This window comes from Rutilus rutilus (genome assembly GCF_951802725.1).
Source record: "Rutilus rutilus genome assembly, chromosome: 2".
Taxonomy (NCBI): domain Eukaryota; kingdom Metazoa; phylum Chordata; class Actinopteri; order Cypriniformes; family Leuciscidae; genus Rutilus; species Rutilus rutilus.
The window spans coordinates 26981849-27009118 of record NC_140210.1 but is presented as its reverse complement, the minus strand read 5'-3'; the positions used below and the strand labels follow the sequence as shown (position 1 = coordinate 27009118).

The 27270-nt window shown below is 37.3% G+C and overlaps 1 protein-coding gene across 1 annotated transcript in view; it reads right to left on the bottom strand.

Moving 5' to 3' along the window:
- Window positions 1–5536: 5536 nt before the first annotated feature.
- vps8 (VPS8 subunit of CORVET complex) overlaps window positions 5537–27270 on the bottom strand; it is a 145053-nt gene continuing 123319 nt past the window's right edge. Inside the window, exons 44-45 of the mRNA XM_084389952.1 lie at window positions 22475–22555; window positions 5537–5775 (exon numbers count right to left, since the gene is read on the bottom strand). Coding sequence (XP_084246078.1) covers window positions 5632–5775; window positions 22475–22555 — 225 coding nt within the window. The 3' untranslated portion in view covers window positions 5537–5631. The remainder of the gene's footprint in view (window positions 5776–22474; window positions 22556–27270) is intronic.

The window sequence follows — 27270 nt, the reverse complement described above, 5'->3', positions numbered from 1 at the left end:
AAATTCAGTGAAAAAAGTGCACCACTGCAAGGTTTTTGTCTTTGTATTTATATATCTGATATTATTTTATAAAATGATTTTATAGTAGCCTATATAATTGTCTGGTGCTGGTAGGTCACACGCATGAAAACACTTTAAATAGTTTTTAATAAACAAAACAGAGTCCACAGGAGAAAGCTCCTGAGTACAAACACAAGAAAAACAGGATAAACAGTTGTCACATAAGAAACATCTATCAAAACACCATACATTGACGAGAACCGACCAGGGACAACAGAAACTCGTGCTGTATATATTCGAGTTTACGCCATGTCGTAATTTTACCGTAAATATTGTGTAGGCTACTGTAAAAACCCTTCACATGCTTGTAGAACTTGTAATAACAACGTGTAAACTTGTAATTTTCTGAGAGCTACGACTGTACCACCTGACCACTGCTGTGCAGAGCGATCGGTGAATGACATCAAAGTACCGCGAGAGCGATTCGAAAGCCGATATGAGCTATATTTACTGTAATTACGACATGGCATTAATGCACCAATACACAAGCGAATCTAAACTAGACACAGGTGAAAAATCAGGCACACAATCAATATAAGCGGAAACACAGAGAACAAAGCAAACAGAACACAGGGACACAACATGATAAAATAAAAGTCCATTAAAATAGAACATAACCCTGACAATAATATCCATTATTACATTCTATAATAAAGTCTTTCCAAAAAAAGAAAAAAAGAAGACCAACCAAACAAGGCCATACAACCAAAAGTTAACATTCAACCAAGTGCAAATTGAATAAAAATGCCAAACATACTTCTCACAGTAATAAAAACATGTTAGTGTTACAGTAAGGTACAGTTTAGTAAAACTTACATCACGATGTATTGAAGACTTTGCAGGACCTTTGTTCCATGATACACTCGATTTGTTTCTCATGATGGAGTGATGGAATTCTGAGGATGTATGTGACTATAGCCAGTATGAGATCTTCTGCTTGAAGCCCTTCATCCTTTCAGCTCGTATAACAGCTGGCCTGCCTTGATCTTCCTTCCTTGGCACCAGTGTAACCTAGCAACTGCCAGTGTTCAATCTTATACAGCACATGCCAAAGATGTCCCATTCTTATTCCATTTATACAGTGGGTACGGAAAGTATTCAGACCCCCTTAAATTTTTCACTCTTTGTTATATTGCAGCCATTTGCTAAAATCATTTAAGTTCATTTTTTTGTCCTCATTATTGTACAGACAGCACCCCATATTGACAGAAAAACACAGAATTGTTGACATTTTTGTACATTTATTAAAAAAGAAAAACTGAAATATCACATGGTCCTGAGTATTCAGACCCTTTGCTGTGACACTCATATATTTAACTCAGGTGCTGTCCATTTCTTCTGATCATCCTTGAGATGATTCTACACCTTCATTTGAGTCCAGCTGTGTTTGATTATACTGATTGGACTTGATTAGGAAAGCCACACACCTGTCTATATAATACCTTACAGCTCACAGTGCATGTCAGAGCAAATGAGAATCATGAGGTCAAAGGAACTGCCTGAAGAGCTCAGAGACAGAATTGTGGCAAGGCACAGATCTGGCCAAGGTTACAAAAAAATTTCTGCTGCACTTAAGGTTCCTAAGAGCACAGTGGCCTCCATAATCCTTAAATGGAAGACGTTTGGGACGACCAGAACCCTTCCTAGAGCTGGCCATCCGGCCAAACTGAGCTATCGGGGGAGAAGAGCCTTGGTGAGAGAGGTAAAGAAGAACCCAAAGATCACTGTGGCTGAGCTCCAGAGATGCAGTCGGGAGATGGGAGAAAGTTGTAGTAAGTCAACCATCACTGCAGCCATCCACCAGTCTGGGCTTTATGGCAGAGTGGCCCGACGGAAGCCTCTCCTCAGTGCAAGACACATGAAAGCACACCTGAAGGACTCCAAGATGGTGATAAATAAGATTCTCTGGTCTGATGAGACCAAGATAGAACTTTTTGGCCTTAATTCTAAGCGGTATGTGTGGAGAAAACCAGGCACTGCTCATCACCTGTCCAATACAGTCTCAACAGTGAAGCATGGTGGTGGCAGCGTCATGCTGTGGGGGTGTTTTTCAGCTGCAGGGACAGGACGACTGGTTGCAATCGAGGGAAAGATGAATGCGGCCAAGTACAGGGATATCCTGGACGAAAAACCTTCTCCAGAGTGTTTTTCTGTCAATATGGGGTGCTGTGTGTACAATAATGAGGAAAAAAAATGACCTTAAATGATTTTAGCAAATGGCTGCAATATAACAAAGAGAGAAAAATTTAAGGGGGTCTGAATACTTTCCGTATGTTTATATATTTTTAAGTGTGGCTTAAGTGTCCACATGATTTTGACCCAGATTATTCATTGGCTCTGAAGGTCTGAAAGCACTAGTGAAAATGCTGTTTTTGGCATTGTTACTATTCTATTACATTTTCTATGATAAATTATCACCAAAGAAATAATAAATTTAAGTTGTAAATTTCATTTTTTCCCTTTAAAAGTAAAATAAAAAACACTACACTCCCAGGTTTAAAAGGAAAAAACCCATAGGTAACACTAACAGTGTCTTTGTTACATTACATGTAATAACAGTAACTTATACATAATTGCAAGCAACTAACACTAAAACAAACCCTTTTCTTAGCCCTTAAGTACTTTTAATTAATTATTATTAATCAGTACTTATTATATTATTACACTGTAACAAGGATGTCTTTGTTACAATGTCTTTTTTAGTTACATTTGTGATTATAAACCTAACCCACCTCATGTAGATTAGGCCCTGTTTGCAGATGCACTAAGATATTGATTTAATTTTTTGTTAGCATTCTATTAAAATGTATCTCCTATTTTGTGGTGTTAGCATCAAACACCTTGCCAAGTCTGTGAAAATGAACTGTATAGTCTCAGTGCAGCAATAATAATTCAAAAGCACTGCAGAGATCTCAACCTCACTCAGGCGCTTGTGTTTGTCCACTTGGGAATCTTGATGACACCCATTGCATTTTAAGAGGGGTTAAACAGCTTTTAATATTCCTCACTGATTCAGGCTCAATTAAAGGGAAAGTATTATTACAAATCCCTTGCCTTTTACATCAAAATCCATGCCATGGCAACATCCACAGAACATTATGTATTCCCATTTAAGGCAACAAAAAAAACCAAAAAAACCCAGAGGAATGGAAAGTCAGCAAATTGCTTTTGAAAAATACGCCATTGAAAGACTGCACTTGAAGCAAAGTCCGCTTAATGCTTTTTTAAAAAGAAACACTGCACTTCACAACTCTCTGCACTTGATTTTGTGTCCAACAGTTGATTTTTTTGTATATTTATGAAGTACTCTCCTCAAAACCAGATCAATACAGTGCAATATGATGCCAGTTCTTCTCTATTCCTCTCTCTCTGTGCTTTACAGAGTAAAGGAGATCTTTTAAAAGAAAAAGGCTCATGAATATCCTGCTGGAATAAACAAGAGATTTTAACAGCATAGCTTTCTTTTTGTAGTGGTAATGAGGATGTGCTCTTTTAAAAGGCTTCAATATTTATGATTCAGTGAGATTACACTATTAAACTACATTACGCATCAAACATCTTAATGTGGCAGGCATATCATCCATGCATAGTTAGCATATACTGTACAGGAAAAAAAACCCGGCAATTTTTTAAAAAATTAAATAATTAAACACATTACACCTCAGAAATGCTTTAAAAATGGTTAACCTCATAACACGCAACTGAGAGTATGAAAGGTCACTTTGGAAAACTTTTCACGAATGACCCGTAATAATTTCTTGCCCCGAATGCACATTTGTCAGGTTTCCCACAGCACTTCAGAGACACAGGTCAAGGCTCAGCACAATCAGAGGGATTTAAAGCCGTCATCGAAAAACACTCCATCCTTTTGATTCGCTCTCTTCCGCTGCCCACACATATAAACGCTCACCGGCACACTTAGAAATAGCCTTTTATCCAGGGTGTTCAAAGTGCGTACGTGTGTATTAAATGTGGAAAGTGAGGTGGAAGCAGTCATGCTGCTGCTGAACAGCTTAGGGAACATTAATGCTGTATGTATAGAAGTGTAGGTGGAAACATAACTTGCAGTCCTTACTTCAAGAGGCGTTCTTGATGTGGCCGTGTTGGTTTCCATCTCCTGTGCTAATTGATGGGAACCAACAGGAAGACACTATAACTATCAATGTATCTACACAAAATGCACTCACAGCTGCATCAACAGGGCAGTGTTTGCGGTGCATCTCTGTGCCTTACACTGTTTAGGACACTGAAATGAGCTTTTGAAGAGAGAACAATCCTATCTCAGAGGCTGTAGGGGAACAACGCAAGCTCTTTATTGCTTAAAGAACTCTGTGTATCGGGTCTCTAGCACACACATCTAACTGTTTCCTGTGCAAGTAACTGTATATTGGAATCAATGATACTAATGTAGATGCACTTTGTTCGCCAGATGATAGTGGATATTATCTGGTTTTATTCAACAACCAAATTTGACAAAAAGGCCACAATGGACCATCAGGATTGCTGAGCGGATTGTTGGTGCCTCCTTAAATATAGTCCATGTTTTGTACACTTCTAAAGAGAGGTAAAATAAAAGAACAACTGCTGTTCCATTGTCATAAAATAATTGAATGTGGGGTTAAAATACTAAACACGTTGGCCACAATTATTGGCACCCCTAGAATTTTTTTGAGAGTAAAATTATATTCCCATTAATGTTTCTATTTTTTAGCACACCAGGGTGATTACAGTAAGAACATGAAATTGTCCAGCTATGACTTCTTGTTTCACAGGAGTATAAATATGAGGAAACACTAAGGCCAAATTCCCTTAATTCTCCATCACAAAAGGTAAAACCAAAGAATGATGTGCAGCAAAAGATTGTTGAGCTTCACAAAATAGAAAGTGGCTGTAAGAAAATATCTAAAGCATTGAACATTCCCATTTCCTCCATCAGGGCAATAATTAAGAAGTTCCAATCAACTAAAGATGTTACGAATCTGCCAGGAATATTGTCTTAATGCACGGTGAGGAGGAAAGTTTGAGTGGCCAAAGACTCTTCAAGGATCACAGATGAAGAATTGCAGAGTTTAGTTGAATCTTGGGGTCAGAAAGCCTACAAAGTTTTATCAAACAGCACCTACATTGTTTGGAAGGGTTTCAAGAAAAATCCTCCTCGCTCATCCAAAAACAAACTGCAGCATATTCAGTTGTCAGACACGACTGGAACTTCAGAAGGGACCTGACTATGGACAGATGAAACAAACAACAACGAAAAAAAGCTTTTTGGCAGCAAACCCACCAGATGGGTTTGGTGCAAACAGGGATAAAAAGTACCCCATGCCCACGCTGGAGGTCCTTGTTCAGATACATGGTATCATGGATTCTAGCAAATACCAACAGATTTACTTTAGTATATTACAGATGTGGTGTCAATTAATTTATATCATCTAATTTGACACTGCAAGAACTGGAGAAGTGTGGTGTCATTGCTAAGCATTTGCTAGTTTGTTAAAACATAAAATCACAAACATGAGTTCTGTACAGACATGGTAGTGCTTTATTAAGGTTTGTAACAGTGGGCGGAGTCATCTACTCTTCCACCAGTGGTGGTGGAGAAAGCTTTAACTGGAAGTTCTCGCTGTGATAAATACTTCCTGTTCCTGGAGGGGCAGGATTCGACAGACCGGCCCTCTCATTGCCATGAGAATGGGTGAGTTCTGTCAGAACGGCAAGCTGAAAAACAAAGAAAACGGAAATTAATTCAAATAATAGTTCAAATAGTAATTAATTACAATAACAACAAAAATCAACAACAATAATATTAATGATATTTTATAATATTAAAATGTATACAATATTAATATATAGTAATTAATACAATAATATTAATATGCAACAATAATAATAATAATTATTATAATCAAAACATTTTCCTTAATATAGAGTAAGACAGCACAGTCAGTGCATAGAAACATTTGGAGAAAAAAAAAAGAACTGTGCAAATCTTGCATTATGCTGCCATAGCCACATTGGAGCTATTAGTTGCCATGTGGCAAACAAGTAAAAATGATAACATTTTAACAAATGAAGTGTGTTAAAAGCTTTTTACTGTGTCTCAATGTGCTTTCCCTTTCAGAGATAAATGAGTGAGAGTTATTCTGCGGCCCTCTAGTAAAAACATTTATTTATTTATTTACTTGTTTATCTGCACACGACTGCTAAGGTTTGGTCATTTTTTGATTTTGTTTGCGGAGTACAAGGTCAACATCTTAAAATGTAGGGTTTATTGCCCCATTACACCTGGCATTCACCCAAAAAGGAACATTTTGTCACCTTTATGTCATTCCAAAGCTGTTTTAATTTCTCAGAATTTAATATTTCATTGTAAATGTTCACCAAATCATGATGGTTACCATCATTCTTTAAAATATCTTCATGTTCCACAGAAGAAAGAAAGTCATACAGATTTGGAATGGCATGAGGATGAGTAAATGCATTTTTGGTTGAAGTATCCCTTTACCATGAATTTCATACAGCACTTCATGCCAATTAACCTTTTATTTATTTATTGACAACTGAAGCAATCTGTTGGTGTTGGTGATATGTTTAGTTGAAGTTATGAAGTAAAATGGGTTCCACCACACAGTGAGAAATACAGAACAGTGTAAAAGACCTAAATGCAGACTCCCACCACCCCACCCCCCACTCATTAGCAGTACAGGCTACAGGCCTGTGCAGAGTCACTCATTAATGTGTATTTTCAGCAGGGACCTCGTTATGGCCAGAGCAATCAATGAGCATTTAACCAAACTGCATGAATCAAACGGCATAATCTATCCTTCTCTCTCCAGCTTCACTCTGAAGACCTCCTTTGCATCTTTACCTTCTCCTTCCCTCTCTGATCTCACTCATATTTCCCTTTCCTCACTCCCATCCACTCCCACTCGAATCATTCCTTTTCTTTTCATGTGGACAAACCAACTTTTCAGCCATAAACTAATTTCATTTCACTCTTTTACTGTCTTTCTTCTGCTGTTTATTAGCGGTCTTTAAAACAGACTATAAGCCCTAGTTCTATTTCTTTTTTCTTTCGTTTCCCTATCTCAACCGGACACCTGCTAAGCGTAGGCCTCGGAGAGTGACAGGGATAAAAGCAAACACAGACACAGAAAGCATGTCAGTGGCTAATCACAACCCCCATACTGTTAGCAAACAGGCTAATCACAGAGTATGAAGTCTGGACACATCTAATTCCAGCAACAGTCTATCTCTCTCTCTCGATCATACCTTACTATGAGCAATTTTCCACTCTGTGGAAGAGCCTAGCATTAGATACTATGGCAACCATGTTTCATTTTCAGTTTTTACTACAGCTATCCACCTTATTCCTACGTCCCATGACGCTTTGCGTGAATTATGGGTGTAACTTCCGTTTAGCTGTAAACAATCAGTGAAAAGGCTCGCTCTATGAATGTAATATGTTAAAAAAGTGTCACAATGGGATGATATTAATCTACTCACCCTTCAACCATCAAACATTAAAAGGAAATTTAAAAGTGTAAAAGCATCAACAAGGTATTTCAACAGACCAAATAACCCCAAAAGCGCAAGTCTTTCCACAGCAATAACGGACGGGTTAACTATGAATGTAGTAATATACTGTATTATGTAACTTATGTTGCCTTAACCAAAAATGTTCATTAACTTTAGCATTACGTGATGCTATTTCAAAATGATTTCCGTCATTTTGACAGAATATAAATTGCATTTACCTGTGAAAACAAACCTGGAAAGAGACGTGAGGATTTGAGGAGATAACGAGAGATTCTTCGTGCATTCCAGTGAATTATTAATGGAATATATTGTAAATTAAATTCGGGAGAACAGACCACAAATGTGCAGTATATGTTGTCCTTTTTCATACTTTTACAGCGGATTGCAAAGGGAAAAAATAAAATAATCACGAGGAAAAGAAAGCAGCGACTGAAAAGAGCTCTTGTCATATATATTCTTGTTATAACGTCACGTAAAAATACCAATTATAACGTTTATTCTCATGATGTCTGAAAATAAATCATGAAGGAAAATTGACAGCTCACCCAGTCAAACTGATGGATCAATGATTCGTTACAGCCTTTTTGAATAGAAGTTCCCCAAACCGGAAGTGCCACCCATAATTCAAAACGCAGTAAGGTCGTCAGGAATAAGGTGGATAGGATAAACATATAGACATGTTTGTTTGTTTGTCTGTTTGCTTAAGGAGGAAATAGTTGCTTCTATAAGAAAGAGACACCACAACATATCTGTATGTGTATTCATGTGTTGTACTTCTGAACGCGCTAGCTTGTAATGGCGTTTCAGGTTGAGTCATATATGGAGGCGCTGTATGAAAAGTACGCCTTTGTGAGAAAACTATGGTGTATTATTTTATAACAGTGGTGGAGAGCTCTCAAAGTGTTGAATATGAAAAAGGACAAATACAATGCTGTGTGCCTGCTGTAAATTCCATACATGGATAAGGGTGAAGTGTGACAAAGCAAGCAATTTTCCAGAACCGCCATTTCACATGGATATCGAGCTGTTGATATTACTGGAGTCCGAGTACAAGGGGGAAAAAAAGAAAAGAAAAAACTTGCTATAGGGGTCTGAAATACAGTAATTCATATTTCTTTGAAAATTCTTTGTTGTACAACATTTTCTAACAATAAATCTGTAATCTGTGACAGACAGACAGAGACAGGTGGACAAGACAGAAATAAGTAAAATAAATAATCAATCAATCACACTTGTGAGTTGAAGTATTCTAGAATTTTGTATTCTAGTGTGTGGGAGATCATTTGTAATACAGTATTGAATGTTTCTATGTGTGTTCATAATGATTATTATTATGCTGCAGGTAGACTTTCTCTCTCATCAAGTGTCTGGTTTGACGAGACATCATATTTGGCCCTGGGATGAAGGCATGAGAGGAAAAAAGAAAAAAAGAACAAAACAATCACTATGCTCCCTCATGTGCCCTCACTTCTACAGAAATATAAGGGTGATGCTTAATGTAGGGGGAACCATGGGATGATTTTAAATGAGAAAATAACGACAGAGTTCAGATAATTGATCATTTACATCAACACACAAATTAAGATATTTTTAATGAAACCTGAGAAATTTCAGTTCCATTGAAAGTACATTCAACCAAAATGTTTGTAACGACTGAGACAAATCAGACACAAGTATTTGTTATAGTTTAACAAATGATATTTAAAACTCACTCTGGGATCTGTGGCCCCTTCCCCCCAAACAGGGCAACGATCAGATAAGTTGTTTTTATGACTGTTAGCAATGTGAACAGGGCCCCTGCCACAAGACCTACAGACATTAGTCTGCATTAATTTATCGATGAACTGATTAACATGAAAATAACATATATCCCAGAACATTTTGTGAATGATTTACTGTTTTGTGTTGTGTCTTTTAATACTATTAACTGTTGATACTATTATCTCTTTGATACTATGTATTTTATTATAGAACCAACAGTCAATGTAACCTCACATATACCATGTTTGGTCTCTATAAATTGGTGCTTTGAAGATCGGAATGATTGTGTACATGATATGCCGATAGCCGCGCAACATATTAGTAGGCCTATTACAAGAATCTTTCTTAGTTTCGTCATCAGAAACCAATCCAGCTGCACATGCAAATGAGCACGCTTAGAACAAAGATTCATAAATCAACCACAGAGGAATTTTCCCGCTTGGAAATTCCACCCTTCTCATTGGTCAAGCAAACCCGGAGGGGTGGGGCCTTTCTCAGGCTTTATTAGAGACAAATTCACAGTGCCCCTAATCTCTCTTCTCTTCTGGCCTCTACTGCTGCTTCTTCAAGTTGATACTGTGGGGCACTCACATTTGACACTCACGGACCCATCAACGACTTCAATTTTCAACCGCTTCAAGAATTGTGTCCACTGCACAGACCATGCAAGTATCAATTTAATGAGGTGCTCCGAAAATTATAAGCTGATGGTTCTTTTCATAGTTAAATGGATCTTTTCCATAGTTCCATTTCCTGCTTTCGGTTCCATTCTATCATTCACCATTTTACCTATGTATGTATGCATGTATGTATGTTTGTTTAGTTATGTTTGTGATTTAGTTAATAAAACTTGTGCACAATATGTATTTGGTTCTGATTCTCTGCTTGCAACAAAGTCTATTTTACAATCTTGATCTTGTTACAGGCTCTAAGTGCCGTACATGCTAAGAAATAATTATTTTTCGGTGGCCATGAAAGATACGCTTTTCTTAGAATAAATGAATAATCAAAAGAGTTTGTTGGAACTGATTAATTGATTGTAATATTAATTTAGCTACCTCAAGTTAATCCAATTAACTGACCCAAATATTAATAATTAATCATAATTGATAATTATGAGTTATTATTAATATTTCCCCTTTGAGCTAACTTGTTACATGTTCAAGCTTCAAAAAGTTTTTAAAGACATAAATAATAAATAATAATCAGGTGGTTTAATCTAAGTCTTCTGCAGAAACATGATTGCTTTATATGATGAACAGATTTCATTTCAGCTACAAACACAAAATAAAAATCTACTTGGAGGTTTAAAGGCCAAGATCAGATCTTGTAGGCCATGTAAAAAACATTTATTTTAACAAAGATGAAACATTTTCAAACATGTTTAAGTAGTCAAAAGTGCCCCTAGAAAACACACCCATATAGTCCTCATTCTGTCCTTTCACCTCTCTTCAATCTTGTCCTCCTCATTCATTTACTCCGAACACCCTCCACCAATTCATTGCTTCTGATATTTCATTACCCTCCCATCCTTCCCTCTCAACACAATCCCTCTCCTTCAGCTGTATTTCTCTCTATCACACGCTTGTCTCATCCCTCTCCATACACCTCCTTTTCCAGCCTTCATCTGTCTTCTTCCTGGAACTGCTGCATTGAAGGAAAATGGACCGACTGGGACCTCAAAGAGAGCAATCAAAGCTCAGCCCTGACAAAGCATCAGAGACACCCTGACAACCTCCCACACACACACACACATACAGATTTCAGAGAGACTCTTAAACAAGGCACACACAAACATGCACATAAGGCATGCACATCTTTCATTTACTCCTGGTCAAAATCAAATGTTCCGGTAAGCTTAATCAGCAGGTCCAGAATGTTCAGACAGCACTTCAAAAACCACACACACACACACACACTACTGCTGACATAATCACAACTAGAGTTTATTGCCAGCACCTGCCTGGCAGCCTTCTCATTAATGCTATAAAGGAACACACGAACACACACACATTTGTATTCTCAGGAGTTGGGAGTGGCTCTTTAAAAACATCAACACTCTATCTGTTTTTCACTTCTCATTTTAATTAATCTCTCTCTCAAATACACACACACACACACACGTTCAATCTGTTCAGATCAGTTTCTTAATGCAAATCCAAATTTCATAATCTCCACACAGACAATGGAACAACGGGAGACACTAACCACACATGCACAAACGCACACCTTGTCTGACGATCTGGTCTTTTTTCCTATCCACTCATCCTCTGAAACCATTTACGGTTTAATTAAAGAGCTCAGAACGGGGCTGTGCAGTTCTGCTGTGTTAATTATGGGAAGTCTATTGGGAATGTGTATGTGTGTGTGCTGACCAAACAGTTCTAATAAAACTCTTGAGGACGCTTGTGTGAGTAACTGAGGGATTGGCACAAAAGACTGATGTGTTTACCCGACTCTCGGCCTCATGGGAGATGGCCATGTCAATTCATGTCCCACCCTAAAGCTCTGCAGGAAAAACATCCACTGTTCAAGTTTGTGGTCGGTAGGATTTTTTTCGTTTTTTTGAAACTCTCTTATGCACATCAAGGCTGCATTTATATGGTCAAAAGTACAATAAAAATATTCTGAAATATTACTTCTGTATTTTAAAATATTTTAAATTGCAATTTATTCCTGTGATAGAAAAGCTGAATTTTCAACAGCCTAAATTTAACAAGACCATTAGTCTTCAGTGTCATATGATCCTTCAGAAATTATCCTAATATGCTGATTTAGTGCTCAAGAAACATTTATTACATAATCTATGTTGAAAAAAGTTGTGTTGCTTAAAATATAAGGTGGCCTATTTTTCAGATATTTTTGGATGGAGTGAGATGGGGCGAGATGGGGCGAGATGGGGCAGAGGGTGCTTGTGGAACACAGGGACAGTGAGGAGAAAGTCAAGCAGGTCAAACGTACACTACAAAAAGTCACATATTTAAAGGCAAATGTCTGGATTTTAATTACCAGAACTACAAGTGTCAAAGACAGTGAGGCAAACAGCTCAGTAGAGGAAGCTACAGTACATACTGAAGACATTCAAACAGGAAAAAAATAATAAAAAAAATACTAAATTGAATCACAAAGATAAAAGGGTTGTGTTATGAAATATGTCAAATTGTTCCTCAGTGTTTTGAGGAGGGATGCCTGAAGATCTAAAGCGGTCAGTTATTTGGGTTATTCCAAATCTGGCTCTTCAAACACCTATTTTTCTTTATCTCTTTATCTCACTTTATTTCATTTATTCTTCCAGCTTTGATCAAACTCAGAGTCTGTGATGGTTGGTGTTTGTTTAGACCTTCCAGCCTTTGTTTAGACTGGAAGGAAGCATATATAAAATAAAGCATATATATATATACACTGTATATATACTGTATATACACATATAGACTTTGTTATTACAAGGGAGAATGGTCAAGTAAAACTATGATATACTGTGTGTATACACACACACACACACACACACACACACACACACACACACACACACACACACACACACACACACACACACACACACACACACACACACATATACATACACTGTATATATATATATATATATATATATATACACACTTTAACAGAGTCCTTTCAAACATTGAGTTACACTTTTATTTAGCACTATGCTTTGGGGAAACTTCTTAACGACCTATAAAAAGTTGTAACCCCTTTTTGCCTTGTGCATTAGGTCTGCCAACTTAGTCTTGAGGACTAAAGTGTCTTGGTCTCATGACACCTTCCTCCAGACTGATGAATCTCTCATCCCTGTGGGAAAAGTTGTGATGACACCCTTCTGTACAACCCAGATTGATGCACTGTGAATGTTTCCATCCACCGGTTTTAAATGGAAAGATGCGCATAAATTCTAAAAATGCTCATTAAATTTTATACTCATTTGAGTCAGATACATTTTTTATCTGATAAGAAAAAATGTGCATAAACTACAATGGAAACACATTTACGAATAAATTCCTCGATGAAAATATATATATACAGTGCTGGTCAGAATTATTTGCCCCCTTGGTAAATATGATCAAAGATGGCTGTAAAAAATAAATCAGCATTGTTAATCCTTTTGATATTTTATCAAATTTTTTTTTGCAAAAATCTAACCTTTCATTGAAGTAAAAGAATTGAAAGTAAAAAAAAAAAAAAAAAAAAAAAAAAAATCACATTATGAAAAAAATGGTCTTCTCCAAAACACGTTGGGAACAATTATTTGCCCCCTTTTATTAAATACTTTTTGCAACCTCCTTTTTCCAAGGTAACAGCTCTGAGTCTTCTCCTATAATGCCTGATGAGTTTGGAGAACACCTGACAAGAGATCAGAGATCATTCCTCCATACTCTCCAGATCCTTCAGATTCCCAGATCCATGTTGGCGCTTCTTCTCTTCAGTTCAGCCCACTCATTTTCTATCGGGTTCAGGTCAGGGACTGGGATGGCCATTGCAGATGCTTAGTTTTGTGCCTGTATGAAGCAAACCCATGTTAAGTGTTTGCTGCCAAAAAGCTCATCTGGCCATAGAACGTTAGAAAAGTAACTGACACTACTGGACCTTCAAACGGGACAGGTTCTATGGCCAGATGAAACAAAAAAAATAGCTTTTTGGCAGCAAACACTTAACATGGGTTTGCTTCATACAGGGATAAAAAAAAGTAGCCCATGTGTAAAATGAAATACTCTGCTGTATCTTTAATGATGTGGGCCTAATTTTCTGCCAGAGGTCCTGGACATCTTGTTCAGATACATGGCATCATGGATTCGATCAAATACCAACAGATAAAAAATCAAAACCTGACAGCCTGTGCTAGAAATCTTATAACGGGCCATGTTTGGATCTTCCAACGGGACAGTGATCCAAAAACAAACATCAAAATCAAAACAAAAATGTGTCACTGAGCACAAAACCAAGCATCTGCAATGGCCATCCCAGTCCCTGACCTGAAGCCTATAGAAAAAGAGTGGGCTGAACTGAAGAAGTGCCAACATGGATCTGGGAATCTGAAGGATCTGGAGAGATTCTGTATGGAGGAATGGTCTCTGATCTCTTGTCAGGTGTTCTCCAAACTCATCAGGCATTATAGGAGAAGACTCAGAGCTGTTATCTTGGAAAAAGGAGGTTGCAAAAAGTATTTAATAAAAGGGGGCAAATAATTGTTCCCAACGTGTTTTGGAGAAAAACATTTATTTCATAATGTGATTTCCCCCCACTTTCAGTTCTTTTACTTCAATGAAAGGTTAGATTTTTGCATTTTTGCATAACAATGCAGATTTATTTTTTACAGTCATCTTTGATCATATTTACCAAGGGGGCAAATAATTGTGACCAGCACTGTATATATTGTGACTTTACACGAAGGGACAACATGACTGTACCAACCAGCAGTATAATTAACTTCCAGAACTGTCTTACACAATTGCATTCTGAAATCTGCCTCCGAAAGCACTCCAAGTACTGTAACTTATTATATATGGAGAAATTTTTACATACAGCGCCTTCTCCTACTTTTCTTAGTGATATTTAGTGCAAGCTTATCAGGAAGTGACGATTTTGTTCTCTGTTTAGGAGGTCTCCTACAACAGCTTTAGATGCATCAAAGGTCAAAAAACACTTTCGATTTCTCATAATATACATTGCACATCACAACATTTTTCCACGATTTGTCCGAGGATTTGGTCTCTCTAAATCCCTACTTTCCGCGAGTCTACTCTGCTCTGATTGGCCAGATGGCTCAGTCTGTTGTGATTGGTCTACCGCTTACAGCGTGTTTGGGAAACAAAACACTCATTACCATAACTGAATTTCAGCTCCGGAGGCTTCCTAAAGCTCAAAGATTGTACACACTGTAAAGACAGTAACAATGACGTTGATTTTACCATTTCAATCCGAGAACGAGTCCGATGATGAAACATTGGAAGAACTAGTTATTCAACCCGAACCTCCATCACAAGGATGACTTGAACAGGACGTTTCTCAGTGATACACTACTCCGTTTGAGGTACATTGAGACGTTGCAACTGTAATTCCTCACCATCAGCATTAACAAGTGTATGTCCACCAACAAACTGATGTGTATATTTATAATTTATTGCAGTGCACATGTGGGAATTGTATCAAAAACAGCACATACATTACACACGAGTACTAACGTGAATTACTGATGAAACATTAAAGTTTGCAAAACAAATCTAGCTCCATCCTTTATCATTACTCAAAGTAGTAAGAACAACAGACAATTTGCATTAATGGACACAATTTTAGGTTATAGTGGGCCCACAGCTGATTAGCAGTTAGCCGGAGAACTACACAATACATATTTTGATCACCCGGAAGAAATACAATAATTAATCATACTTAGAGATTCTGATTCTGAGGAGCAAGTTGGTCCAAATAAAGTGGGTACCATCTTTAATGGATAAGTGTTTTATAAATCCCATTTGGACCTCACAGAGATTTGAGAAGCAACCATTAAAAGCTTATACTGCTTTTGTATCGCAGTGTTAATTTGAACCACTGACCCTTCACACGTGTTTGAGGGTGGGTCAAAGTAGACGTTGTTTGTGGGCAGCCAATGAAGACCATAGGTAGGCGTTATGCAGATGTGCTACAGTTAGGGATGGGACGATTACCGGTTTCACTATAAACCACGTTAAAATGTACTGACGGTTAGTATTATCGTTTAAAATTGAATTATCATTAAAACCGTGTTTGATTATCTCGATTTTAATAACTCACTGTAAATCCTGTCCAGCAACATTCTGACGCAGGCGCAGCGCGCAATGTTATTGCTTTTTTATTCGAGAAGGAATGGCGGAAGGCAGATTAATGTTTTAAATCTTACATGATCACAAAAATATTATCAAACTCAGTAAACAATAAATCAACTCTGATTTCATTTTCAATACAATCGAAAACGGAGACGCAAGACGGCAAGTCTTGAATGAAACGAGAGAGCGCGTGCGCGTCCGTTGTGATGGATGTGCGCTGTGTTATAATGCGTACGGTTGTACCGCGTACAATTGACGACGGTCATTATAAGGAAGGAAATGCCACAGAATATAATCTTGCTTAAAAAAAGTGCATAGAACTGCTTGTTTTATTTGTTGTTTGTTGATTTTCAAATATAAAACTTGTTGAAATGTTTTTAGTGTGAGCATCAGTTATTTTTTAACACTTTCATCTCGTTTTAACAAAACCGTGATAATATTGATAATCACGATAATTTTGATCACTATTATCGGGATATGAAATTTTCATACCGTCCCATCCCTAGCTACAGTATAAGTATGCAGGTAACGGAATTGATACTGGAATTCATGACGACTCGTTTAGGCGTTCAGAGTCGATTCTTTCTTTTGGGTGACAATAACTTTGTGCACTTTCGAATTTACAACTTTGCAGACCATTCTGCAATTCACGGACAGCTATATCATACACTGCATGAAAAGGATTTTTGATCAAATAAGTGCAGCCTTAGTGAGCATAAAATATAATTATTTCAAATACATTGAAAATATCTGACTTCAAACTTTTGAAAGATATTGTAAATATTAAATGGAAAATATGGAACCACTATGAATAACCAGAGCTGGCAACCATCCATGGATGAGTAGCATAGGAAGGGACGTGAGGGAGTTTTTAAGCGGTGTATACTTTGCATTAAACGCACCATCCACACATACACATGCTATGTGTGTATTCATACTCATACTTAGTGTGCACATGAGTTCGTTTGTTCATCTCTCTGAAGCTCACTTTGGCAGGAACATCAAGCCTAGTGTAGTCTGATCCTCATTAATGAGAGTGTGATACACAAACAGCACACACACAAACAGACTTCAGCATGTCACATACAGCTGACAAACAGAAACAGCATGGACTAACGGATCTGACAACAAATGGTCTCTCGGTCTCTTTTTCAGGATGTCTATCTGCTTTGCTCTTAAGGCTGAGGACAGATGTTAAGATTGAGAGTGTGATAGGGTGATACTGGATTACCGCAGTGACTTCCTATTTCTTCAGAGGATTAGGGTTTTAGATTGCAACATCACATGATCAAACTGATTGAATAGGTTTGGGCTGATTGGTAATATAATATTTAACTGGAAAAGAGCATCAACAGCAAGTGGAGTCTTCAGTAGGCCACAATGGTTTCCTTTACAGCTACAGATAAAGATCTGACTGCACTTACATGTGCAAAAGGCAAACTGTCAAATAACACGAAAAGTTGCATAAATAAAAATAACTGAAGAATTTCCGAAACATGTAGTGGTGTTGCAATATCTGTTTTGACAATAACAATGTTTAAAAAAATGTAATATTGATGGGAAGACTAGACTACACAGTACACATATTATAAATAATACAGTTGGACACTCTGGTTGACACTCTAACATAATAGGCAGAGGCAGTGTGCAGCTACTACACTTAATATTCAGGAATATTATAGTTTTGACTGCACTGACACTAGTGAACAAAACTTTAAGTGAATCGAGCTGGTCGATTAAAGCATTATTTTCTGCAGAGCTGCTGTATAGCTGATTCGACTTTGTTTCATAATTGATGAATTCGCATCATAGGCACTGTTACTGAACTGAACTGAATTAACATTGAACTGACTCAACTTGAATGATGGCACTATTGTCTTCTGTAGAGCTGCTTACAGTTAAATTAAACTAATTTCACAATTTAACCTAAAGTTAATTAACTGAAACAAATTAAAGTCCCCGTGAACCTGAAGTTACAAACTTTTCTCCAGTGTTGTGACGTACTTCCAAGTGAATCGGAATATTGAACAGAGGGCAGGGTTTTTCTCTAGTGCTCCTCCTCTCGCTCATAGCAGAGTAACGGTTTAAGGGGAGTGGTTTAGCGTTTTCAACCCAAGCCGTCAAACTGACGTCATCAGAGAAGGAACGCCATTCCAGACCGGAAGTAACTTTTCAGATTTTGATTAAAGATTACCACGGCAAACAATTTTTTTCTGTGTATCAACTTGCACAGATTAATTGTTCACCACAAGACTAGTAATATGCGCTAACAAAGTAAATAGGGTCAATTTTGATTTCATGACGACTTCAACATTAAACTGAATTGAGCTGAACAATGGTACTATTATCTTTTTTTAGAGCTGCTTTATAGCAGCATGAATTTATCATTATTTTCCTGTTTATCACTGTAAAGCTGCTTTGAAACAATCGAAACAAACTGTTTAAAATTCTATATAAATAAAGGTGCCTTGACTCGACTTGCCACACAAAATCATGATGAAAGAGATGAGGTTTTGGGGTAGTCCTACTATGATATTAGACTACATAGCCTATAATAAAAGATAATGAATTTCAAACCTAAACCAAATATATTTTTATTCGAAGATCAGCAGTCTGTCATTAGTCTTTAGTCTGCCACAAAAAAACAACATTAAAATCATGAACTCAAATGTCATTGTGAAAAAAAAAGAAAAGAAAAGACTGTTGTAACAGTGCGTAAATCAGACATTTCAGGCTATGGCCTAACGCTAATAAGCCAAAATTATTATTACTACTAAATTGTCGGTCATTAAAAAAGAAAACTAAATAATTGTGTAGATGATTTGCTTTGTGTAACCCGACATCAGACATTAGGCCGAAGTATTTTTTTTGCACACAGTGCCGCGACCAATCAATCACACCGGCTGCCTGCACATTCACTGTCCTCGCTGCTGCGGCAACTTGCGCTCGCTTATCAATGCATTTAAATTTGCGCCTACGGTATCTTTGTAGAACTTCAAAAAAAAGAAAAAAAGATGCTGCAGCCGGCAGGGGCTGGCTGCAGGACGACTCAATTAACCTCCACGGACAGTTTTTAATGTTTTATCAATAACTACTCACGAATTTGCTTTAGTATAATTTTCGGGACAATTATGGTCGGATTCGGGATTCAGGACAACAGCTTAGATTTCGGGACGTCTGGTCACCCTAAACACAGTGCTTTGCAGCAGCCATATCACCATGTAGCCCAAGACTGGTTGCCCGCTGAAGCTAAGCAGGGTTGAGCCTGGTCAGTACCTAGATGGGAGACCTCCTGGGAAAACTAGGTTGCTGCTGGAAGAGGTGTTAGTGAGGCCAACAGGGGGTGCTCACCCTGTGGTCTGTGTGGGTCCTAACGCCCCAGTATAGTGATGGGGACACTATACTGTAACAAGCACAGTCCTTAGGATGAGATGTTAAACCGAGGTCCTGACTCTATGTGGTCAATAAAAATCCTAGGAAAAGATATACTGATTGGCTTCATCACTGTCTCCTCTCCACCAGTAAGCTGGTGTGTGGTGGGTGTTCTGGCGCAATATGGCTGCCGTCGCATCATCCTTGGCAGCGTCACCCTCTGGTTACATGAACGCGTCACCACCGCATCAGCACCAGGACATGGAGATTTTATTTTAGAGAATAATCGCACAACCTATTAGATATTCTATAATTAAATCAACTAATCGAATATTCAAAAAATCTTGACTCATCCCTGCATGGAATCTCTTGCTTATTTTTCCATATCTTCACTCGCGTCTCACCCATTTCTGAAGGGGATTATAAATGTTTCTTCCTTGGTTTGCTTTTAATTAGGCCTATTATATTCGTATACCCTTGTGTAATATATAATTCGCTCTTCATACCTTTTACAACAAGTAGAAAACATGAAGATATCAGAAAAGAGATCAATGGTCTCTTTCCTGCTCGTGTCCCACATCCCTCTCAATGCGCAGAGCGGTAGGCTATATCACGCGTCTTTGTGTGGAAATATTAAATTAAAGTTTATTTTTTATTTTTATAGATTCAACTTAATTATATTATTTAAGTTACCAGTATTTACTGATATTTATTTCAATGCTTTACAAATTTAGTGTGTTGTTTCTTTGACGGAATTGCTCAAATAAACACTTTTTTGCTCAAATAAACATATACATTTCTTTTATTTCAAAACAACCCCCAACCACCACAGGTAGTTGGTCCATTACCACCGCGGTGGTGAAAAACTACCACCGTCACAGCCCGATGCTCAGCCATCGATTCCATAATAAAGCAAATTGCAGTAGTCCATTCACGTAAACCACTTTGATCCATCAAAGTGAAATAAATGATTATTTACAGATTAACCTTATTACATACATAACTGAAAGTAGATAGCGAAAATGTATTTATATAATTAAATGTGTCACAATCCTTGTCAGACCACCTCCAAATGTGTTTTCAGTGATCATATCACCGATGAATCCAATCATAATGAGTCTTGGATACATTTATGCCTTTAATGTGTTCAAGTGTTATGTGATCACAGTAAACAAATATTAATTACGGGTGTAAATGGGGGAAATGTGGCCTCTCTTAATAAAGGGCACATTTAACTTAAATGCTGTATGACACTAAGGAAACTTAGATTTAGCCAGCAGCATTTAGATGACATAAACCTTCATTTGATTCTGCTGAGTGTATGTGGGTGTGTACATTAGATTAGATTAGATTCAACTTTATTGTCATTACACAAGTACAGGTACAAGGCAACGAAATGCAGTTTAGGTCTAACCAGAAGTGCAATAGCAGCAAGTGCAGGATGCAGTATGTGGGTGTGTACATGTGGGTGAGAGTATATTTGAGTGCATCTGGGTGTATGTGATGGATAGAGAGCTATGAGTGGAAATAAAGGCATGAATATGGTTCAATCCTACAGCTCTCTAATCTGGAAAAAGTATATATAAATATAGAGCTAAGGGGGAGGAGAATGGCCTTCCACACACACACACACACACACACACACGCACACACACACACACACACGTGTGTGTGTGTGTGTGTGTGTGTGTGTGTCACTGACAGTAAAACACTTACATGAAGTCATTCACATTTTTTGTCTGATAAGTGCTGACCCATCAACAGTAAGACTCAATGACTCCAGTACACAAAGGCAACACATACATACACATTGTATTGCGTAACACTCTGCTCTTATGCAATAATCTTGTAAAACACTGACACATTTATTCTGAAAAAAAGACCAAGACTACACTGAAAATCCCACATAATCTGCACCATAGCTACAGTTCAAGAATTTATATATCCCTTAGAGAATCTGTTCAGCGCTGTTCAACATCAGCACAAAAACTGGATCTTTATTTATTTATGCTGTACTTGATTTAATTTCATTCAAAAAGACAAATAAATTAAATATAGATTAAATAATGAAAATAAAAGTCTTGGTTATTAGTGTCATGTACTGCCTCCTTGATTATCAATGACTGCTTGCAGCTTTTTGCAATAGTGTACAAGTCCTTCAATTGTCCTGAAGCTGGATCTCAACATCATTGAGCCACTGTGGGGAGTAACCTGAACAGCATGCAAGAAGTTAATGTACCTGGGGGCTTTTTTCCAAGAACAGCGGGCAACTTCAATGCTCAGGACAAACCAGGGGCTGCAATCAGTCATTGATGCTCGAGGTGGCAACACTAGATGATAACCAAAGGTGTATGTATTCAATAGGACATTGTGTGTAAAGTTGTTATATTGCCTCGTGGAATATACTACCAAAAGCTCAAAGGTTTGGGGACAGTAAGATGTCTTTTTGAAAGAATTTAATATTTTTATTTTGCAAGGATGCATTAAATCGATCCAAAGTGAGAGTAAAGACTTTTATTATGTTACATAAGATTTCTAATTCAAGTAAATGTCGTTGAACTTCCTATTCATCAAAGAATCCTGAAAAAACTGTTTCCAAAAAAAAAAAAAAATTATAATAATAATAATTTTCTTGAGCACCAAATCAGCATATTATAATGAGTAATGATGCTGAAAATTGCCATCAAAAGAATAAAGTACGTTTTAAAATATCTAAAAATAGAAAAGTTATTTTAAATTGGAAGAACATTTTCACAATATTACTGTTTTACTGTATTTTTCATCAAATAAATGCTAATTTTATGACAGTACTAAAATGCTATATAAAAACAGACAAATTCTGCAAGTGGTATGCAAACATTTGAGCACAGCTATATATATATATATAGAGCAAGAATGGAAAGAAAAGATGCGTCTGAGGTGAGCCATACCCTAGATGGTCCTCTGTAGATAGTGCGGAACTGATCCCAGGCCAGTGTCTGCTGGGCATCCAGAGTGGCTTCAGTCAACATCTGCAGAGAAAAACACACCAACACGACAGATCAACACACTCACAGAACCATAACAGCCCTGACACTAGTCACAACTTCTAGCTGAACCACTTTAGAATGGTCACAGATAATCCTAAAAGCAATTAAGGATAACATTGTGGTAAAAATAAATTAGCAACATATATAAAAACATCAGAATGTCAGTATGAAATATGAAGGGGCAAACCCTGCTGCCAGATATGGACTTGATAAATAGAAAACTGCGCAACTTCTAAATAAACCCTTCAAGAATCAGAGGAGGAGTGCTAATCACATAAAATGTGACATTTTCATACACAAGCCTAAGATGTGCGCAAGACAAGTGATTAAAGCCTGATGGATGTGACATTTAAAAAAACGACATTAAAAGATAGCAATATCCAGCAGGAAGAAAACAAGTAGAAATACTGAAATACTTTGACGCTGAGTTTGCTTGCCAATGAATTGTTTATGTGGTCAAATACTGTAAGAATTTACATGGGAAATATACATTATTTAATCTATAATAATCAATTTTTAATCATAATTGGCCCATATTTACAGCAGCATACTGTGGTTAAGATGCTAAAATGATAGACAGGCACATCTTACATAGTGACACATTTACTTATTTAAAGACACGTTGCAGTGTCCTTCACACCAATCAGATTCATTTCATCACTTGGTTTGGCTCAAATCAGCCTCAAGTGATCCAAAACCTCTCAGTCTCTGTCATCCTTCAATGACTTCTCTAGTCCCAAAGGCATGAAGGCAAGCACACACCCTAAAGATATGCCAAACTACACCCAGAACAGAGTGTTTTCAACAGAATGTTAAAAAAAGAAGAAAAAAAAAAGAAGTGTATCCTCACTTTACCTCACTGAGCCTCTATATATAATCAGAGTCTGTTTTGAGTGGCACAAAGGACAAATGCTACTGTCACTGCAGAAGAATAAATGCAATTATTGTGCCCACCCTTCAGCAGAAAGAAGGAGATGAACATTGTCACGCTGTTTCAGCTGTCTCTGTACGCGGGGCGCTGAGCTGGAGGACATCGATTTTGCGTGACAGTGTTGTGGAAAGGTAGGATAATTTGGTGGAGCGTTCATTAAATCCGTTATTTATGCATTACTTATTTAAATAAACCGATTACACAGTTTTTGACAAGCCAATGGCTTTTTTTTTTTTTTTTTTGCTTAAAGAAACCAACAGTAAAAAGCCAATTTTCTGCAACTTCAGACATCAAGAGGAGCCTTTGCAGCCAACAAGACGTGTTTTTTTTGCTAGTTTCAGCCCGACGCAGTTATTATTTTCACGTCCTGCGCCATGTTGTTTAAATAGCAAATGCATTTGTGCCCAATTTGTGCACCCGTGGGCATGCTAGTCTGAAAACGAGGTGTGTTCGGGCGCATTGTTGGCGCGTTGCTATTTTGAGGACTGAACTAAAATAGCCTCTAAAGTCAATGGCGCAACATTTTTTTTTGTTAATCTAAAGGGCACATTCATATTATGTGCCTATAGGCGGGTGCACAACGCGCGTACACTCTGCCTATTAAACACACAGGGACGCGCAGCAGCACACAAACATGCCAAATATTAGAAATAAAAGGATTACAATGTAAAAGATTATTATTGTGTACATAAAGATATGGTGGAATCCGGCTTGTCCCGTAGATGGTCTGCTTGCGCGATTTAACCAGATCCGTTTCCTCTCTGGAGAAGCGTTCAGTCTTTCCCCTTGCAAATTCCGCAATGTAAATAGTGAATCCGCCATGGCGCGAGCGCAACTGGCTTTTAAAGGGAATGGGAGATGAGTCTCTGAGTGGTTTATTGCACGTTACACCCAAAACACACCCATTACTCATTAAGAGGAAAGAAGCCGACCATTTTTCCCGTCGTTAAACTAGCAAAAGTGGATTCGGACACCCCCTACAGTAAGTGCACTTGCGCCGTGCGCTTTAGACCATGCACTTAGATCGTTAAAATAGGGCCCATTGTGTTCAAAATCATTTAAAGAACGTCTAAACTATTTCTAAAGATCTGCCGTTTTCTCTTTCTTCTCGTGGCACTTACACTCAGCTCCTTCTAGACCTGAAGTAGTATGTGTTTTGTTTTGATTAAACATAAAACATTAAACATTCAGAAAGAAACCCCAGCAAGAGTACCATGACTGAGAGTTGAGTCCCCATCATGTTTCCATCAGTGACATAAACAAAAACGCCTGCTTCTCACTTACAGGTACCTATCTCATACAACAAAAGTAAGAAAACATTGTACTATACCTCATTTAAGGGTCAGGGAAGCTTAAAAAAATCTTAAAAAATAAAAATAAAAATTCTGAGAATTCTTTGGTGGCAATACTAAATATAAATCAATGTTACTCATTAGTTTAGGAACATAGGCTCATTGGAAAAATGCGTCTCTACCTACATTTTTGAAACGCTTAAAAAAATACAATACAATAAAAAAAAAAAAAAAAAAAAAAAAAATCACTGCCAGTAAAACACCAACAACTTTTATTTATTTTCGCACAAACTGATTACAGGGGCAGATTAACAGTTAATAAAGATTTATTTTTGTGCAGTTCCTTACACAATACTATAATATGGCCTTAAAACATTTGGTACATACTCATATGTACTCAAAATTAAAATGAAATTGTGCCTCAAAAACCTTACATCAATAATTATATTCTATTTTATCCTAATTATATATTTTTTCCTATTACAATAACGGTTGAGCTTTAGGGTTAAGGTTTTGCCATCTTGTACAAATTATTATGACTTTTCATGAGACTGGGTTGGAATTAAAAAGCAGTATGAAGGAGCACAACAAACTGGAACAGAATACAGGTACTGAGACACGTTATGCAAAATTTGACTACTTTTAACTTTAGATAAAGTATTAAAAATATGGTGCTAACGACTCAACAATTAAAAATGGGCAGAGTCTGCCTTGGAAAGATTGACAAACCAGGCTGAAAGCATTGCTGTGGGCTGCTTTTTATAATGACAGACTTACAGTAGGTTAAATAATACATATATAAAACAAACAATATATACTGACTTCTAAAGGCACTGTTTTGTTTGTGACAAAATATCTTTGAATTATCTTTATTTGGGGGATATTTCTCTGCAAATTAATTGATTAAACTAATTCATTCATCTGCATATCATGTAATTTTTTTTTATATATTTGTATGTTTGAAATTTTCAAATGTGTAGGAGTAAATTCTTGCATTTAAATTTTTATCTATGCATTTAAAAAGCAGTTTCTGCTGCAGTAGGACTGCATTCAAAGATGAAAAGGAGAAGAAAAAAATGCAGTTACTATGTGTCTTCCTGTCAGCCTTGCTATCATTAGCATGCAGGAGTTCTGAAGCGCTATGTGATAATTAAAGCGAAAGTCTCCACAGGTATAATTCCGTGCGTTAGAAGCTTCCTGAAACCTTAGAAGTGAAGAAAAGTGCTGAATTTTGCCTGTTACAGATAACAGAGTGCTTAGTGATGCTAATGACTGAGGGTTTATTGGAGGATGGAGATGACGAAGGGATGCTGGAGAAGGGGAATAGGTCAAAAGGTTCATGTCACTTCCTGTCTTGTCTTTGAGGCTCACAGTCACATTGCATAAAATTCCAAGTCCCTTGACAGACAAACAATGAATGCTCAATGGGGAGAGAGAGAGAGAGAGAGAGAGAGAGAAATGAGAGATGGAAATGTGGATGAAAGAGACAGAAAGAAAGAAAAAGACAGACAGATAGCTGGGCAGGACTTCAGTTTCATCTCTCCATTCCCACCAGTAAACAAAAGCATGAAAGAAGGGAACGAGTTTAATATAATCATAAGCAAGCTAATTTGCTTTGAACCAGCAGGGAAAAAGCCATTTACGTTTCATGGATGAATGAACACACAAAAGGCAGAGCGGAAGAGAGCTATGATTCTCCTTCTAGCTAAAGTAGAGCAAAGGTGCACTCTAAAAGTGCAGAATTTTGACAAGTTACAGAAAAACGAAAATGCATCACGACATTAAAACACAGTTTATTGTAAACATGTAACACCAATTAACCCTTTCCCCGCCACTGACAGAATTTTCTGTCATTTATGACACAACGCTTCCATGTTTTCACTGTTTCACTGTAGGGGGCGCTATTACGCATCTTCTGAAATAGTACAGAATCTCCGGATCCAAATACAAACGAAGAAGCAGAAACAAGCTTACATGTGAGCTAATGCAATCATCAAACATTAAACAGCATATATTATAAATCAAAACTGCCTAACGTTACCGCATGAAATGCTAAACCCACGAAGAGGTACAGTACATACTGTGTAAGCTTTGAGGCTGTTGATGGACTCGATCTACTCCATCTACTGTATGTTTTGATGATCGTTCGGAATCCAATCTGTGCATAGTCTTTGACAAAAACGCAATTTTCTCAGCTTTTTGTTTTATTTTATACGTGCATTTTATGAAACTTACCCACATTCATGTGTAGATAAAAAAGAATGCATGGAGTTAAAATTACATGTTTTTTATTTTTGTTTAAAACAAGAGGCTCTGTTCTTTCTTTTGATATATTATATGTTCAGATGTTCATTATTCATATAACAAAATATTCTGGGGGCCATGAACGTTTTGTGAAAATGATAAAAAAAATGCTGGAGCTGGCAGGCAACTTAAAAAACAATAGCAGGGAAAGAGTTGTAGATCTACATCTC